General features: G+C 32.7%; 1 protein-coding gene across 5 annotated transcripts in view; it reads right to left on the reverse strand.

Moving 5' to 3' along the window:
- Nucleotides 1-257: 257 nt before the first annotated feature.
- LOC117604599 (trehalase) overlaps nt 258-16,798 on the reverse strand; it is a 58,691-nt gene continuing 42,150 nt past the window's right edge. For 3 of the 5 annotated variants that reach the window (XM_076689336.1, XM_034324862.2, XM_034324861.2), the window contains exons 2-10: nt 13,091-13,207; nt 11,898-12,199; nt 11,506-11,684; nt 8,793-8,974; nt 8,167-8,413; nt 7,345-7,585; nt 5,476-5,675; nt 1,869-2,039; nt 258-1,516 (exon numbers count right to left, since the gene is read on the reverse strand). In XM_076689336.1, the coding sequence (XP_076545451.1) occupies nt 1,872-2,039; nt 5,476-5,675; nt 7,345-7,585; nt 8,167-8,413; nt 8,793-8,974; nt 11,506-11,684; nt 11,898-12,199; nt 13,091-13,207 (1,636 nt within the window). In that variant the 3' untranslated portion in view covers nt 258-1,516; nt 1,869-1,871. Of the gene's footprint in view, nt 1,517-1,868; nt 2,040-5,475; nt 5,676-7,344; nt 7,586-8,166; nt 8,414-8,792; nt 8,975-11,505; nt 11,685-11,897; nt 12,200-13,090; nt 13,208-13,493; nt 13,631-13,683; nt 14,088-16,798 lie in introns of those variants that run through there. The other 2 variants (XM_034324860.2, XM_034324863.2) reach the window with 2 other exon arrangements.

Below are 16,798 nucleotides of genomic sequence, written 5' to 3' on the forward strand. Positions count from 1 at the left end.
AACTTATTCAAAATTTATTATTGTAAAAATATTCTCTTCTTAGTTCATTAAAATTATTTATATTGTAATATGGAAATTTTGATATAAAAATTTTAATATTTTTATAATATATCCAAAAATATTCTTTGATTAATATCAACATCTTGTCATTAAGATTTCTTCACTTGGAAGAAACACCTGTCTCATCCTTGATACAGTTTCATAATTTTCAGAGAAGAATATCTTCAATAGAACACGAGTTGAAATAAAACAATTTTTCTTCATGATAAATTATATCTCTCCTTTATTTCCATACATGCACACGATACCTTTTGTTATAAATGTATGTTTCATTTAATAATATATTGAAATATCGTTTCCTTTCTCATAAACCATCATTATATTCCATACTTATTCATCATTTTCAATAGCTGTACATAGCAATGTCGATAAAACGATTCTTTGGAAATACACGAAGCTTAAAATATCGGAGGTTCTTTTACTTCTCTCAAACACCAAACAAAACGAATTTTTTCTTTAACAGTACTCTAACTTATCGTTACAGCTAGCATTAAATTACAATACTGACAAGTTGCACGCAATCATACTTTGTGTTTGTTATTAGCGTGTATGCGACATACACGTTTGTCGAATTCGACTAAAAACAAAACAAAAAATAATAATATAACATTATTATGATGTCACTGACATCGGTAACCATTCGAAATTTCTATTCCGATGCGAATAAATATCTTTTCATTGTGCTAAAAATGTGGTATCCTCACACGATTTGTTAAATAGAATAAATTTCCTGTCAACTTAGCTGCAAATTTGATATATGAATAATTGTACAGTACCGAGCATAGTCGGTTTCCCTAGGGAAATGCCGATATCCCCCCTTCCAGGCCCGTCAGTGGCCACCTGGAGAATGACGATGGAGGGGAGAAGATCTCATATATATAGGTTTGTGACCCCCCACCACTTGCGTATGAACATTTACGCGGGAGAATTTAAATTGCAATTGATATTATTATTCATATTTCTTAATTACATACTAAATTTTCTAATATTTAATCATTAAAAATGATATTATTTTATTTCTAAATCACTTTTAATATTAATATCGTAAAAATAAAAATTTTTAGTTATTTCCTTAGGGAGGCCACTTTGCTTAATACTGTACGTATTATAACGAAAATTAGTAATGAATTAATTGTAGATCAGTAAGATTATCAAGAAACATTAAATATAGAAATAATATTGTTTTTTTGCTAAGATCAAATTGGACAAATGTTTGTACCCAAGAAATCATTGTGCGTTCAACTGTAAGTACAAATACCTACTATCAACATGAACAAGATTAACAATGTTCGATCACAATTTGTAAGGCAAAGAGAATCAAGATTCTCTTGAAAGCATATGTGGAGTTGCGTTGGAGAAACGGTGGGTTTCGTAAAACGCGCTGCCGGTTTTTTTTTTTTTTTTCGTATAGACTAGATTCATTGGAATATACGCGTTGCATTGTCATCGATGAAACCTGCAACAAAATTGTGAAAATATTAATTTTTAAAAAATTATATACGTAACACTTAATATATCTATAAATTAATGCTTAACTTGCAGAACAAAAATAATTTTTATTCTGAAAACTATGAAATTTTATATAGGTCAGTGGTGGATTAAAGGAAGGTCTAAAGGGGCTACAGTCCTGGGCTCCACTGATATTAGTACCTTCAGAATTTTAAATTATTTTCATTGCTATTTTTGACAACTTTCAATTAGCAAAATTTATACTAAACATAAAAGAATTATAATTAAAAATCTTTAGAATTCCCTAAATTGCATCGTTCTTCTCTATTGTCCCTTCATTTACCAATGTCCCTTCTCACCAGTTATTGTTCGATCTCCATGTACAATTCGCTGTTGTTTCTCGGTTCCTTAACTCTAAGGGAAGAGAAGGTGTTAAGAAATTCCAGTACTACCCCATTGGTCCATCCAAAACCGGTCTGAACGTTGTACTCCCCTCCGCCACCTCCTTGACCAGGTATACTCGAATCGTACTGCAATTAAAACATTAATTACAGTAAGCAATCGCTTGATTCATTATGAAAGGACTTACTTCAAGGAAGTAATTAAGTTACGCATCGATCAACTCTCTTTATTAACTTTTGTGGTTGCCGTGTACAGAAGCTTCATTTTGTAAGAAACAAGAGAGTAACAAAAATTTTTCTTTTCAGGGTACCAGGCTTATCTTGACCCTCATCTACTCGCACCAATGGAAAGAGGATACACAAAGAACCGAAGGAGAAGATAGAGGCAGGATTTAACCTGACAAAGTGTGCCAAGAGTTCCATTCTGAATTCTAACGATCAAGAGACAAGAATCAACACTTCCAAGTAGTAGCAAGCGAGCAATGACTAATTAAAGTTTACCAAGTTGATCATTGAGCGGGATTAACTTTTGCTTCTAATGAAATTCTGAACAAGGACGAGAAGAAACAACGTCGATTCTTCTTCTCTTTTCTCACATACAAAGCAGATCTTTCAAGGATCTTCTTAGTCAAACAGGCTCTCCCTTTGTTGTACTTTTATTCACTCACAGGACTAATCGCGATTAAAGTTTCTTGAGAGAAAACGAAGGAAAACTGAGCTTCGTTACGGTGTGTTAAAAATTCATTACCCTTCAGGGGTACGTTGTTTGCATTTACTCGCATTAAACGTCTCGTTTTCAGGCCGAACGGATTGCATTCAATTTGTCGAAAAGGCACTCTGGAAACGTCAGGATGATCCGGTTAAGATGAAAATCTTCCACTCGAGAATCTAAGGATTTTCCGGGAAACATGAGATTAGAACCGGATTCGATTCAATTATTTTCTTGAATTACGTTTTCAGGATAGAAATGGCTTAATATAGAAAATTTAATTCCAGTTCCATTAGCACTGATAATTTCTTTCATCCAAGAAACAACAATTCTTATAGAAAGAACAAGTGAAAATTACGAAACCGATTGACTAGAAAGTTATTTTTAAAATAGAAACCTTGTTAAAATGGTTGAATTTCGAATGTTACATCTATTTGCAGGTCTTCAGAAAGGATCGAAGACGACTTCGTGCCTTCGTATCAATTTTTAATAACGTCAATTACCCGAGCAATTATTTCTCGTATAGTATTAACTTCGATACGATTTCCTCAGCAATAAATTTCTCTTCTAATAACGATAATGCTGACGATAATCTTCTTCGATATTTCCTGAACTTCATTGAGAATTATTGTCGCTACGGGTATAAAACTGCAATTACGAGCCGCTCTCTTAAATCTTCTTTCTTAATTCGGAGCTGTTTCATGGGAGACTATCAGAAGTCGTTTAATTTGAAAAATGCTCAATTAAAGAGAAGGATAATTTATATAGATATTGACTTTGTTACTGCGAAGATAAGAACAAGACATACAATTACAACATTCAAAAATATTGACCCATTTATTTCAATTTAAAATTGGAGCTCTCTTCATGGTCCGCCGTCCCAGGCTTAAATTATTTATTCAAACAATCTCTCTTCAATAAGTTTACCCTCGAATACGTTTTGAAATGAAAAAAGAATTCACAAAAAAAAACCTATTCTTTGCAAGCCAACAGTAGTTTTCAATTTATCCAGACGGTGAACGTTTAAATCAATAAACCGTCTCTTTTCGAGAGACAGTCTTCTGAAATACAACATCGTTCGGTTAGTCTTGTCTGTCATGAAGGAGAAAGAAATCCTGCCGATATTTTTCACCCGAAATCCCACCGACAGGTTAACTTCATAAATTTTCCTTTGGGTCATGGTATCACGATGAAAACGAAGTACGGACGCAGCATGCTTTTCAGCTATGACGATCGTACGTGTACATCTACCATCTTTTCCATTTTCTCATGATTGCGTAAAAACAACACGAGGATGGTTAATGAAGAAATGTGGACAAAGTGGAAAGAGAATAGAAAGCGTTCCGACCATGCGAACATTTCCAGCAGGATAAAAAATGATGAACAAAGATTCATTCTATTTCCAGTTGAAACTCACTCACACCACGTGTCGTTTCTGTCGAACGAGATATATTTCAGCGTGAATTTATGCATCTATCTCGTAGCCTCGATAGTCCCTTTCTCGAAGGCAACACATATCTCAGTCAACCAAGTTATGCCATAAAGCCTCGTTTATATACCCGAGGAAAATTGAACAGCTTGTCCTGCACGTGTATACATATTTATATGCGAAAATGTGGAATTTATAAAGTGAACTGTATGCAGAACAATTTATATTTTACACCAGAATAATGTAATATTTCTCCTCTCTCTTTATTCTGGTATCGGGAATTTCCATTGCAATTAATTGTACTTCTTTGTACAATAATGGTTAGAAAGGATTGTGAATTTATAAAAATGAAATCTGCTAATTAAAATCTGCTTCGGGCACAAAAAAAATTGAATGAATATATTTTTATAACATGCTGGTAAAAGAGTCGTAATCTAACGATTTTTTTTTTTAATTAAAATTAATTAAAATATAATTAAAATTAAGGTTATTTGGAAAATTTCAATCGCGAATATTAACTTTGGATAACTAAAAATTGGGAAAATGTCAAGTTTTTACATTCATTGTTAAGGAAAAGTTATTAAGCTACTCCCCAGCGTCAATATACCAGCTTTTACCACGGATATAAAAAAAGGAAAAGTTTTAATTAAATCAGTTTTGCCAGTCGATTTTTAGTGGAAGTGTGCTTTCAAAATTCTGATGGATTAACTTGCTTTTACATTCTTGTTGAATTTCATTTTCGTTTCGAATTGATTTCTCATTCAGTCAGAAATTAGCTCTTTCGTTCAGGATATAATTTATGTATTTCCAATATAGTTCGAAATGCAAAATTGCATAAATGAAATTTTTTAATACAGATGAATATGCAACGCGTTCTTTGAGTAATCAAGTGAAAGAAACGATGATCGTGATGATATTGGAAGCTTAATAAACTTAAATGACTTTCTTCCTCTTGGCCTTATAGAGAGAAAAGGACATCATCTGGTATCTCACTTCAGCTTGGCTTAAAGAATTTTTACGATCTCGAGTGAATCATTTCAATTTCAATAAGAAGGAAGAATTAATGTTTACAGAATGGATTTGTGTAGAGAATAAATTAAAATGGAATAAGAAGCAAACATATACAATAGTATAAAAAAAATTGTAATTCTAATTGCATTAAATTTGCATATTTTACATTAGTGTGCAGAGATCTATTTAATTATAAATTTAGAAAATAAATTAGAAAGAAAATATATGCAATCATATAAAAAGGAATTGTTATTCAACTTCCTTTTTGCATACATAGTTAATGTATATGGCTTCTTCTATTAAAAGACCATTTATTTTTCCACCGTTCTTTTCTGTTTTTTTTTTTTTTTTTTTTTTTTTAAATCTACCGAAACAAAATGAATTACTCTCCTTTCACGGTATTACTTATAGCTCACCTTTTCAAACATTTGTCCGGTTTCGACAAAGCCAGCGTAATTAGAACTAAGCCATCTAGATGCCAATTCATCGGCGAACTCCATCGCTTCTCTCACTCCGGTCCAGTAAAGACCCATCACAATGAACGATTGTAGTGGTGGCCAAGCGTTTGGAAAATCCCATTGTTCACCCGTGTAATTTAGTGACGTGGGTGTGCCGCCTACGAAACCGAAATAAAAACAATTTGATTAAAGCAACCTTATTACACACATCTATTTGTACCAGCTTGCATCTTAGACTGAATCCTTCTCAGAAAATCATCCATCCTTATTATGACAAATTAACAATACACTTAAATGTATTTGATCATATGTTAATATATGTTTTTGCTTATAGAGTTAACCTGAGTGAATCGAGACCAAATTTAACATAACGTATATTACAGTATTAATCTAAAATGAAATGTATAATTTTTAAATGAAAATTTTGTTATCTTGTGTATTTTGTAATTCAAAATCTTTGTTAATTCTATAAAATAAAAATGTAAATATGCATAATATCTTGTTATTCTTTGTTTGTTTAAACATCGCAACATTTGCAATGAGAATCAAGAGAAAAACACTACTCAAAATGTTTTTAAATTTCCCATCATTTCAAATTTTCCATTAAACAATTTTTCAGATCAATAAAATCCAGTATATAAAATAATTAATTACAAATATACATAAATCATTCGCGTTAGAAATCAATTTATCATCAAAGTCACATCCAACTTGTATTAAAATTATCTAAACTTCAAAGCGGCACTGTGCCAAAACCGTTTCAAATATTTTCATATATGTTACATCGTAAAAAAGAAGCATCTGTCCTCTTTAAAATGCAGTTTGATGCGCGTCGATAACACTTTCGGATGCCGAGATATCGTGATTTAAAGCGAAGCATAATTTCGAATATTTTAATATCCCTGTCTTCGTCGCCTCTGTCGTTGATCTACTTCACTTATAGCACCTGTGGGGTAGGCATTGGCAGACGCTGATTCATGCTTTTCTACTACAACTACTACTACTACGCGTACGCACTCCCAGGAAAAAAATGTGGGTCAGAGATTAGGCCAGCCCATTCACAACCCTCATTGTAAGTGCTACGCTTTAAAATCTCGTATCTCCATAACTAATTGAGATATCGATTCAGAACAAAATGCATAATTAATGGGGCGTGTTCTGCTATCTTTCTATGTAATTATTTCCTAAATTTTGCAAATATTTTTGGTTACATTTTTTGTCTAATATTAATGTTATAATATAGTTTTGACACATTGGTAGTTGCTGGCATAGTATTTATGCTATTATCTCAAAAATTTATAATTTTTCTTGTTTAAATTTTTAAATACTAAGCAAAATTTTGTAGCTCATATTTTTGACCTCTTTAAATTGAATACCCTTATAAATTGCAACAAATTTTAAACCTACCTCTAATTATAATTTATTATGATTTCTAAATGTATTACTATTGGTTATAATGAAATACAAATTTTTTATTTAAAATTAAGCTTCGGTTTTTGGTTATTACTTTTTTTAAATAAATTGAATATTCATAATCTATTGAATCAATATATATTATACTTTCACAAAGGATTTCCTAACAAAAACTTATCAGAATTCAGTTCAATGCACCGCCAGTCAACTAGACTGTTACTTAACAATACTGTTCATGCACCCCATGAAATGCACTCTTTTGCTCGTGACTAAAATAGGAATGAATATACGTTCCTTATCTCGATTCCATTCGATTTCATTCTAATGGTACGTACCCTTAAGGCAAAGAATTCTTTTCGTACAATTTTAAAACAAATCAATAGAATGAATTTCTATTGAATTATAAACACTTACCAAAGAAACTGTCGATGGTCTGCAATTTGAGATATTTTACAACACTCAATGCGTACTTTTCCCGTTGATTGCGATTGTAACTTCTCGTGTATAATGGCGCAAGATTCGAAGGGTAAAATGTTTTTCTGGGTACCTTATGACTCATGTCATAGTCGAACCATATCCCTTCGTCTTCGTTCCACAGAACATTGTCGATGGCAAGCTGAAGTTCTGTCGCGATTTTCGCGTAATACTGAGCTTTCTGCAAAAAATTATTGACAAACAACGAAAGACGTTAATTATTGATGTCAAATTGATGTTTCATGCATTTTTCTATCTCATATTTAATACCTGAAAAAATTATTGTACCAAATTCCTAGTGAAATATAAAAATGCCTTTTTGGCAATTTTTAACCCTTTCACTATCAAGGTATGGATAGTGCTATAAAATAAGGTATACTACTACACTACTAGGCTATTATGCTACTATAATGTTATAGCGGTCAAATACAAAGTGTGCAAATTCTGAAATAGTAAACATAATAATAAGAATTTAGAAATTATGATTAAATATCATATTAAAAAAATTACCATAAATAGTACACTATAATACAGAATACAAAGTATTTCATTATAATATAAACAAAAAAGTAGCTCATTGAAAGGGAGATATAATAATAGCGAAAGGGTTAAAGTTCGATTTAATTTCCTAACTGGATCAACAAATTGAATTATATTAAATGATCTAACTCCGGTAGTTAATAGAACTACAACGATATTATGGCACCTGTTATACGTATTAATTTATAGGTAGAACTTCGTCAGCTTTAGTTTCGAGCTTACCGCGCTATTCCCCAGGAGAGAGTGAAATTCGCTGAGAAGGCGTCCGTTCTGCTGCAAGATTGCATTAAGGTCGACAGGTATAATGTACTGCGTGCTAATGTTCAGTAAACTGAGCGGTGCGTTTTTGTTGTTGGTCAAACACCACCTGTTGGAAAAGTCCCACCCGCTTTCGGCGCCTGCTTTTATGTTATTGTAAAAGAAATCCCGGTCTTTCTCGGGCAGTTCTTGTGCCATATTGTAATCCTCTCTAAAGTCATAAAAATATTCCAAAGATCGTCAAAACCGTTTCAGTATTAAAATATTATTACTACGCATACAATTAACAAATTTTTAAATTTAAGCTGTCAGACTAATATTTTATTAAATATCCAATTAGAAATTTTAATATTTCGATATTAGAAATTTTTAGCATTAATCACTAATAATCGGAATGCCAATAATTTAAAAAAAAATAAAACAAAATTTTTATTTCAAATTTTATCTTGGAAAGAAAACATTCTCAAATTTATGTTTGCACGATCCTCCATCATCCCTTGTGGAATACGTTATCAAAGTTTGGCCATCTATTTTTCAGTGACAGTGTAAAAAGTTTCTAGGATTCTAGGAAAAAAAAACAGAATAGTTACCTGTAACTTTCTGGTCGTGGTCTGGCGCTATTGACAACGTAGTGTCCCATCTTGTAGGTCCTTCCATCTTTTGTAACCTCTATCATTTTCTGTTGCTGCCAAAACGCGAACTCTTTCTCCAGCGTAGGTAAAATTATGCCAAGGTATTTGTAATCTCCCGTGAAATCCAAGTACCTTGAAACCTATGAATAGAAGTCGAAATTCAGCAGCAAGTATCATGTATTATTCACCAACTTTCACGATATTGCCGATGGTTCTCCGAAACTTGCCACGGACAACAACAACGCAATATAAAATATCTTTACCGAAAATATATTGGAGGGTTGATTGCATTCGGAAGTAAGCGCTTTCCAATTCAAACTTTCTGAAGATATGAAACAAAAACTTTTGGGATGTAGGATAGTGGAAGTATTGATTGCATACGTATGGATGCATGTTTTGAAACTAAAAAACATTCATTTTTGAACTGAAATTCATTCAAACTCTTTTATACAAGGCCGGCTTTATCGCGTCTGTCACCCTGGGCTAGTCTCCCCTCGCCCAAATTACAGAATACAACAATTTTTTATTTTCAAGCTGGTGCAATTTTAAAAATTAGATTTAAGCACCCTTGGAGGCTCGATAGCCCAACCTTGAATTTCCGATAGTCGGCACTAGCTCTACGGATAATTAATTACAATTCTACTAATTGTAAGTTAATCGTCCCTTTCAAAAAACTAGCAACAGAAGGAATCGAATGATCGATTTATTGATCCGATTCGACTTCCAACAAGCGTTCCATTCAACTTGAGACTCGAATTCGTGTCAAAAGAACAGATTCGACGAGATGCTACCCTTTGAAATGCAATTCACAGTAACGAACAGTCGAATTGCGGAAGGACTCGAGATTGCTCTTTGATTCGTCAAAGAAGCAGCAGCGAGAACTTGTATGCATGCACCAAACTCCTTGGAGTATTCTTCGACTTGAAATTTTCGTGCGTCGAAGAAAATGTGGCGCAAAGGAGTTTGCTTGGTAACGATTTTCCTGGTTTTTCTTGTTCTCGGATTTATTCAAACGACTGATCCAGGGGTAACACTAAATTTCCGAAAATTGCAGTATTACACTAGGTGAATTGTATTTCTTCTACTGTTGTAAAAAACAAGCATTCGTTTGCTGCAAAAACATCCAACTTGTAAAATTTATAGAGAAATCGTCTAACTATCTAGTGATTTAAATTCAGCACAAACTATTGCGAAGTCGAAGGTAAAATCAAAAGTACAATTTTTTGGCGAATTTCATGACATAAAAGTATTACAAGATATCACTTGTGATACATTAATTTAAAGCTTGAAGTTTAACGAAAATGACTATATAAACCGTTCGTTAATATTCTTAATATCACACGACTGGTTGCATATTGCAACGCACAATGATGTACCATATGGAGAATTCTCTTTCGAAATAGAAAAAGTCTAAGATAATTGCAGAAGATTTATAAAATCTTGATGTAGTTATTTTCAATAAATTTTAACCTTCAATTTGATCTACCATATATTCTATGTTGCAATACTTTTATGCCATGAAATTGCATCAACTTTTCTGAAATAGGTCATTTCAGACACAACAATCTCAATTCCATTTAATTTCATATACAACAACTTTCTTCTGCCAATGTACATTTAATCTATGAATTAATTTCTTTCCTACGTCGCGTCGGAAGCTTATCCGCTGCAATAACTTTCCTCTTGTCCGGATTCTTTAAGGAAATAACAAAGTCTTATCTTCTAAGTAACAAGTTTCCTCGAAAAATATTCCAGAGTTAAGCAATGCGAACCGGGTATCCCGTTCACGATGGTCATATCGATTTCTCTCTTGAATTACACACATTTTCCGTCGATCGACTTTGCGAATTCAATTGCATGGAAATCTTGGAGGACTGGCCACCGACTTGGGCGGAAGGGAAATGGGGAAAACTTTTTTCCATGGTGGTAAAATTTTGCCAAAAGTAGAGTTCCTAGCTCGACCGAGTTCAGCGACACAAGAATTGGAAAGCTTATTGAAATTTCTTCGAACAACCCTTTCGAATGGTGATCGAACCAGTGTACCATTTAAGTGCAGTACATATCGAATCGAGCTGATGCGAGTAATAAATGGAATTGCAATTAACACCAATCAATGCGACTTTAATTAAGTCGAAACTCAAGTCCCATTTCGTTCACGGGTTTCAGCTGTAATTTTCTACGATTGACGAACACGTACTTTCTCTGTCGAATACCTTTCTAACTAATTTATTTGGCGAAATGAGAATAAGGAAACGATTGTTCGAATTTTTATTGCCTTAAACAGTTAGAAATATTAAAATAATTTTAATAAACATATAGGACAAAATGTACTACTTTTGTCACTGCATTAATCAGCCACATGTTCAATTTTAATAAAAATTCATATTTCCAATATGTATCAATTTATTAATAATTTCAAATTAAGTAAAATTTTTATTTGTCAAATTTTTCAAATAATTAAATTACCTTTGGTACCATTTTATAGTGAAGGATCTTTAATTAAAATAATTAATTGAAGGTGCTAATCATTGTACAGCTTGTTAATTTAAACTAGAACCGTGAACGATAAGGGCAATAAAAATTCTCTTCATTAAATAATTTCAGCGATAATGATGCACAGACAGATGAAAGTGAAACGAGTTTAGAATTAATATGAAAAAGTATGACGTACCATGAGATGTAACAGGGGCGGTTGGCTCCTCATAAGGTAATAAATTCTACCCCCGTTGGGTATGAACCCATATTTCTCCACCATGTACACGAAATTGTCTATCATTCCTCTGGCAGTTTGATACATGTCGGATAACAAGAGCCCTTCAATCACCCAGTAACTGTCCCAATAGTAGAATTCTTTTGGGAGAAAACAAATAGAAAAACAGAAAGGTGATACGATTTATATCAATTAAATGTACATTAATCTTTCGTTAGATTTATTCAATTTAAACTCTGTCAAAATATCACTGGCTATAGATTGAAATATGTATATAGAATACTGTAGGTATGCTAAGTTTAAAGTACATTGATTGATCATTTGCTGCTATTAAAATTGAATTTACGACTTACCTTTAAAACGACCTCCAGGAATAATAAACCCATTTTTTACGTAAATCAAACTGTGTCTCTCTGGATGTATTTCAACATCGTCGCTCATCTTCCTCGCCAAGTCCTTCCAGATTTCATTCAGATATTTCGCCCATTCTCGGTATTTCGGCTCCTGGATACGTTTCAGAATCGAAGGATTCTCCGTCCAATCTGGCAGAGTCCAATTCACCAATTCGTTCGATGACGCGAAATTCTCATTAACGTATTGAGTCAGCTGCATTCGAGTCGGTTTATTATTCGTTGCGTTCAGCAGGCGGTAGAAACTGATCGGGCAGAAATAGAAGCGATTGACTAGCTGATTGATCACGGTACTGTCAAACAGCCCAACTATTGACCCCGTATCGGTGAAGCGATTAAATAAAAAAAAAATCTCCAGAGCCAAAAAACAGAAAAAAAAAGATAAAATTGACAAAACAGTGTTTTTAACACATTGACCACTACATATTTCGTGAAATCTAACACTTGTAAAAATCAGCGTTTAGAAATTTTTTGTTATAGACTTATTTAAATAAAATAATGTGATTTTAAGTAATGGACGTCTCATTTTTATGTTATACTATTATACTTTTTGTGGAATCAAACTGCAAAGCTATAGCGGGAGTTATGGAGGCCAAGGGTGTAACAAAGACACACGAAAATGAAAGTAACCCATTGTCGTAAAGCGAAACACTATAAAAATCGTAAAAATCCAAGTGATTTAACGTGGGTTGCTATCCAACGATCGTGAAGATTGATTTAAAAACAGTCCGTTTACCGTGATTCCTTTTCTCACTATCTCGTAAACTGCATCCGCTTTCGTGTGCTGTTAAACACACAGATACTAAAAATCCTTTTAAAAATATAGAAATATCCAAATTTTTCCGTCCTTTAACCTTTGAACAGCGGAGAGACAGTGTGAAATTTAGGAAATAAAAATAATATGAAGTATGAAATTAAATTAAAATTGGGTCTCTCTTCATGGTCCGCCGTTCAAAGATTGCTTATTGTTATTGTGACTTGGTAAACAAGGTGTTAAAGTTTTGTCAGTTTTCAGTATTTTTCCGTCTCCTTGGTAATCCGTGCTATAAAATTTAAACATAGAATGGGCCACATTCAGAATAGAAAATAGAATAGAAACCGAGGTCAATAACACTGAATTAAGACCGAACACTCACTTGGCCATGGTCACTTCTGGATCCTGTAATTGATGAAGATCGACGAATGTTTTGCTGTCAGGAAAGACCTCGTTCAATTGGACGGTTTTCAATAATTTCCCCTTACAATAGATCTCACTAAAAACAAAAAACAAAATCGTTAGAAACAGCAGCTTTATTACGCTTGATCGTTTTATTGTATTTTCCTCACGATGATATTAATTTTCCAGTGTATTAGGTTGTTAGTGTTATGGTTATATGTTTAAAGAAAAATATTTATTTGTAAAGAAATAAAATATACATATATTGAATATAAAGAATACAAAAGAAAAGAACAAAACTGTAATAACTGTCTTCCTGCTTTTAGAAATATAAACTACCCTAATTCCTAAACTACGTTACCACAATATGAACTCTTCTTTACCTAAACTGTGTGTTAATTAACAGTCATTTGTTTAAATAATACATTAAAAATTTAAACTTTTTAATTTTCTGTTCTTAACTTTCAGTCCGTATTTTAACGGTATTATTCGTTTTAAATATTTTTCTCAACCGGTTTTTTTTCAACCGTCGTTAAGATTAATTTCCTCCCAGCTTTGTCCGCATTTTCAAACCTTTTAAATTTCACATCCCGATCCTGTACACTATCCGCAGGTTTTATTAATCTTTCCTCGTAGACAGGGAATAGATCGTACACATTTTCCAATAAAATGCGAACAATGAACCGCCATTGATGCCAATTATCTTTGTCACGTAGGTTCTCAATTTTCAGGCTTGTAACTTCCATCTTGGACTTTGTAACCGTCTTTTACCTCTCGTAATTCACTTATTGTTAGTATTCACTAAACGCGATAGTCCGGGCTCATAATCTGTTATGGTTGTTTATTTAAAGAAAAATATTTCTTTGTAAACAAAGAAAATATATATTGAATATAAAGAATACAAAAGAAAGGAACAAAACTGTAATAACTGAATAATTGAGTACGTCCGCACTTAGCCAGCTTCGCTGAATCTCTAACTTCTAATATTTATATAAACCGTATGGATGCCGGAGACGGTTCCCCACTCCTTACCTATTACATACCTGTAGTACGCATAGTAATTATAGATTGCGCTATCTGATAGACTAGGTGTGTGGAGTTTTCTTCTATACCGTCGGTATCTTCAACAGTTAGAATCAACATTGAAACTAGGCGAGTTATCGTTGCTGATAACGTTACGAATCGATAATCGGATACCGTTGTTATTTAACCACAATCCTCATTCTGAGCCGATTACTCTCGCTGATCCGATTTCAATCATATCGAAAGTTCACTCAATGAGAAACAAATCTGACGCAAAGTCTATTATAGAATACTTACCACCAGTTGATTGCAATTTAATTATTGAGGGGCTAATTAAATACAATGGTTTCGTTTGTTAGGAGTCTACGATGAAATTTACATATTAATTTAAGTATCAAACTATTTGCAATCCGCGATTAGTCATCTCGTATTAAGAATATTGAGAAGGCGTTTGAATGGCCATTTTTTGGATACTTCAAGCTTTAAATTAATGTATAATAAGTACTATTTTGCAATACTTTTATGTCATGAAATTGTGTCAGATTTTCCGTATTTCAAAATCAATCACTTCATAAGTAGAAATAACGATGTATAATCAGACACAGGGTAATACACATTATTAAAGATATTAAGCTGTAATTTATAATTACCTATGCAATTTCTCCCTTCACTTATTTCTTGATTAATTATCTTAATCAAATTTAAAGTATAATGACAGTCAATGTATCAACATATTTTAAAAATAATAAAATCAGTGTCTTGCATCCTGGCAGTGTTCCTCAGTATTAATTATTTACCTAAATTAAATTCAAAGCACCATACTTTTTTCAACGTGTTAACAATATATTTTAAGAATAACGAAATAAATATTCTTCAAAGAGGTAATACTATATCATTATTAAAATATGGCTGGCTGATCACAGCAGTCTGTTTCCACTACTAGAAATTCCTATGCATAGAAAAGGCTATCGCAACGTGAAATGCAGACAAGATTTATTTGTTTTGCAGACCTGGCACGCCGTTGTCACAGGGTTAAAAAAACGTAGCCATAGAGGCGTCTACTGTTCTATATGTACAGCAAACGAAAGCGAATTACACGGGGAAGCTTATTCGGATCCGGTGCCAAAGTTGGATCCTGGAAAAACAGCTGGCAATGGTTTTAGCTGTTGAATCTTTTTCCTCGCTACTTGAATTTTTGAAAATCATCCAAAAATAGCATGAGCCTCTACAAATTATTAACGTGCTTTTCTGAAACATCATTTATTCAATTTAAAAGCAAATGTTTAAGAGAAATCGGATATTGTACCACTGCCCATTTTCTCAAGAACTATAAGCGATATCTTCAAAATATTTTATTTGTGCGAGATATTTTAATGAGAGGGATTTCAAAAATTTTTAAATCTATATTTTTGACAAAATTCCATAAATAAATTTTAAAAATTTGGTTCTAAGAAAATTAAAAAAAAAAAATTGGACTTACTGGTACTCTTGTTCATAATCATCATTGGGATTTTTCACTAAGATCAAAGCCCGACTCTTCTTAATGAACATAGGTAATTCTACTGTTAATAGAGTTAAGCTTTCAGAATTGATTTGTCAATAAGACCTGATAAAAAGAAGCTACTGAATTTCGAGATCGTACATACAGTGTGGATTTATTAAAGAGACGGGTAAATAAAGTGATATCTGTAATTGATATCATCGTTGCATAATTACGACAGAAATGTAGACATTTTCACTTTCTCTTTTCAATACACTTCGTTTTATCTATTGATTTTTCAGTATATGTGAACGGTCTTCTCGAGCGCTGTTTAAAGAGCGAAAACCTCAACCCCAATGTGTTCACAGAAAACATATTAGATCCATGAATTACCTTTTATCTCCCTTTGCGCACTTACTGAACGTTAAACTGCGTGAAATAGAATATCAGTGATTGATACGTTTATGGATTGCCATTTACAAAAATTGTCTCCAAACTGTTCTTTGAAAGGAATTTCCATAGAAAATGTTTTGAAATATTGAAATTTGATACCTTTTTTTTATCTTCTAATCCTAAGCTGAATTAAAATTTGTACCAGGATCGGATTAAGAATCATGGGGCCCTGAGGTATCGAACCTTTGGAGGTCCCCTTTCAAACTTGGTTCATAAACTGGAATTTATTCTAAATAAATTTAGAAAAAAAGCAACAGTTTAATAAAAATTTCATTTAATATTTTTTTATATAATAATTGAAAGACTCAGAAGGGGTGAAAAGTAGGGCCCAGGGTTGTAGCTTAGATCACCCCTTAATTTGGCACTGATTTCAACATGATTCGTAGACTTTAGTTAATTTTTAAATTACTTTTTGAATAATTTCACCATTTTCCAAAATGTTAGTTAGAACAATTTATCCAAGGATAATAAAATTTACCTGCTTCCTTATTACATACATGCACACATTATCCTCTACGTTTAATATTTTTCTCCTGTATCTTTTTCCACAATAGAGAAAGCTTCTGATTCCCCTGGCGTTATCGTTTCTCGTCGAAGAAAAAGAATACCAAGTGATCCAGTCTTCCATCTTTGGAATTCCTTTTGTCTCATGCGCCTTTTATAGTTTCTCTTTTCACAATTCGCAAAATTTGAAAAAAAGAGCAATGATATGGTAATAGTGTCGAACTATCC

This window comes from Osmia lignaria, chromosome 7 (genome assembly GCF_051020975.1).
Source record: "Osmia lignaria lignaria isolate PbOS001 chromosome 7, iyOsmLign1, whole genome shotgun sequence".
NCBI classification, from domain to species: Eukaryota; Metazoa; Arthropoda; class Insecta; order Hymenoptera; family Megachilidae; genus Osmia; species Osmia lignaria.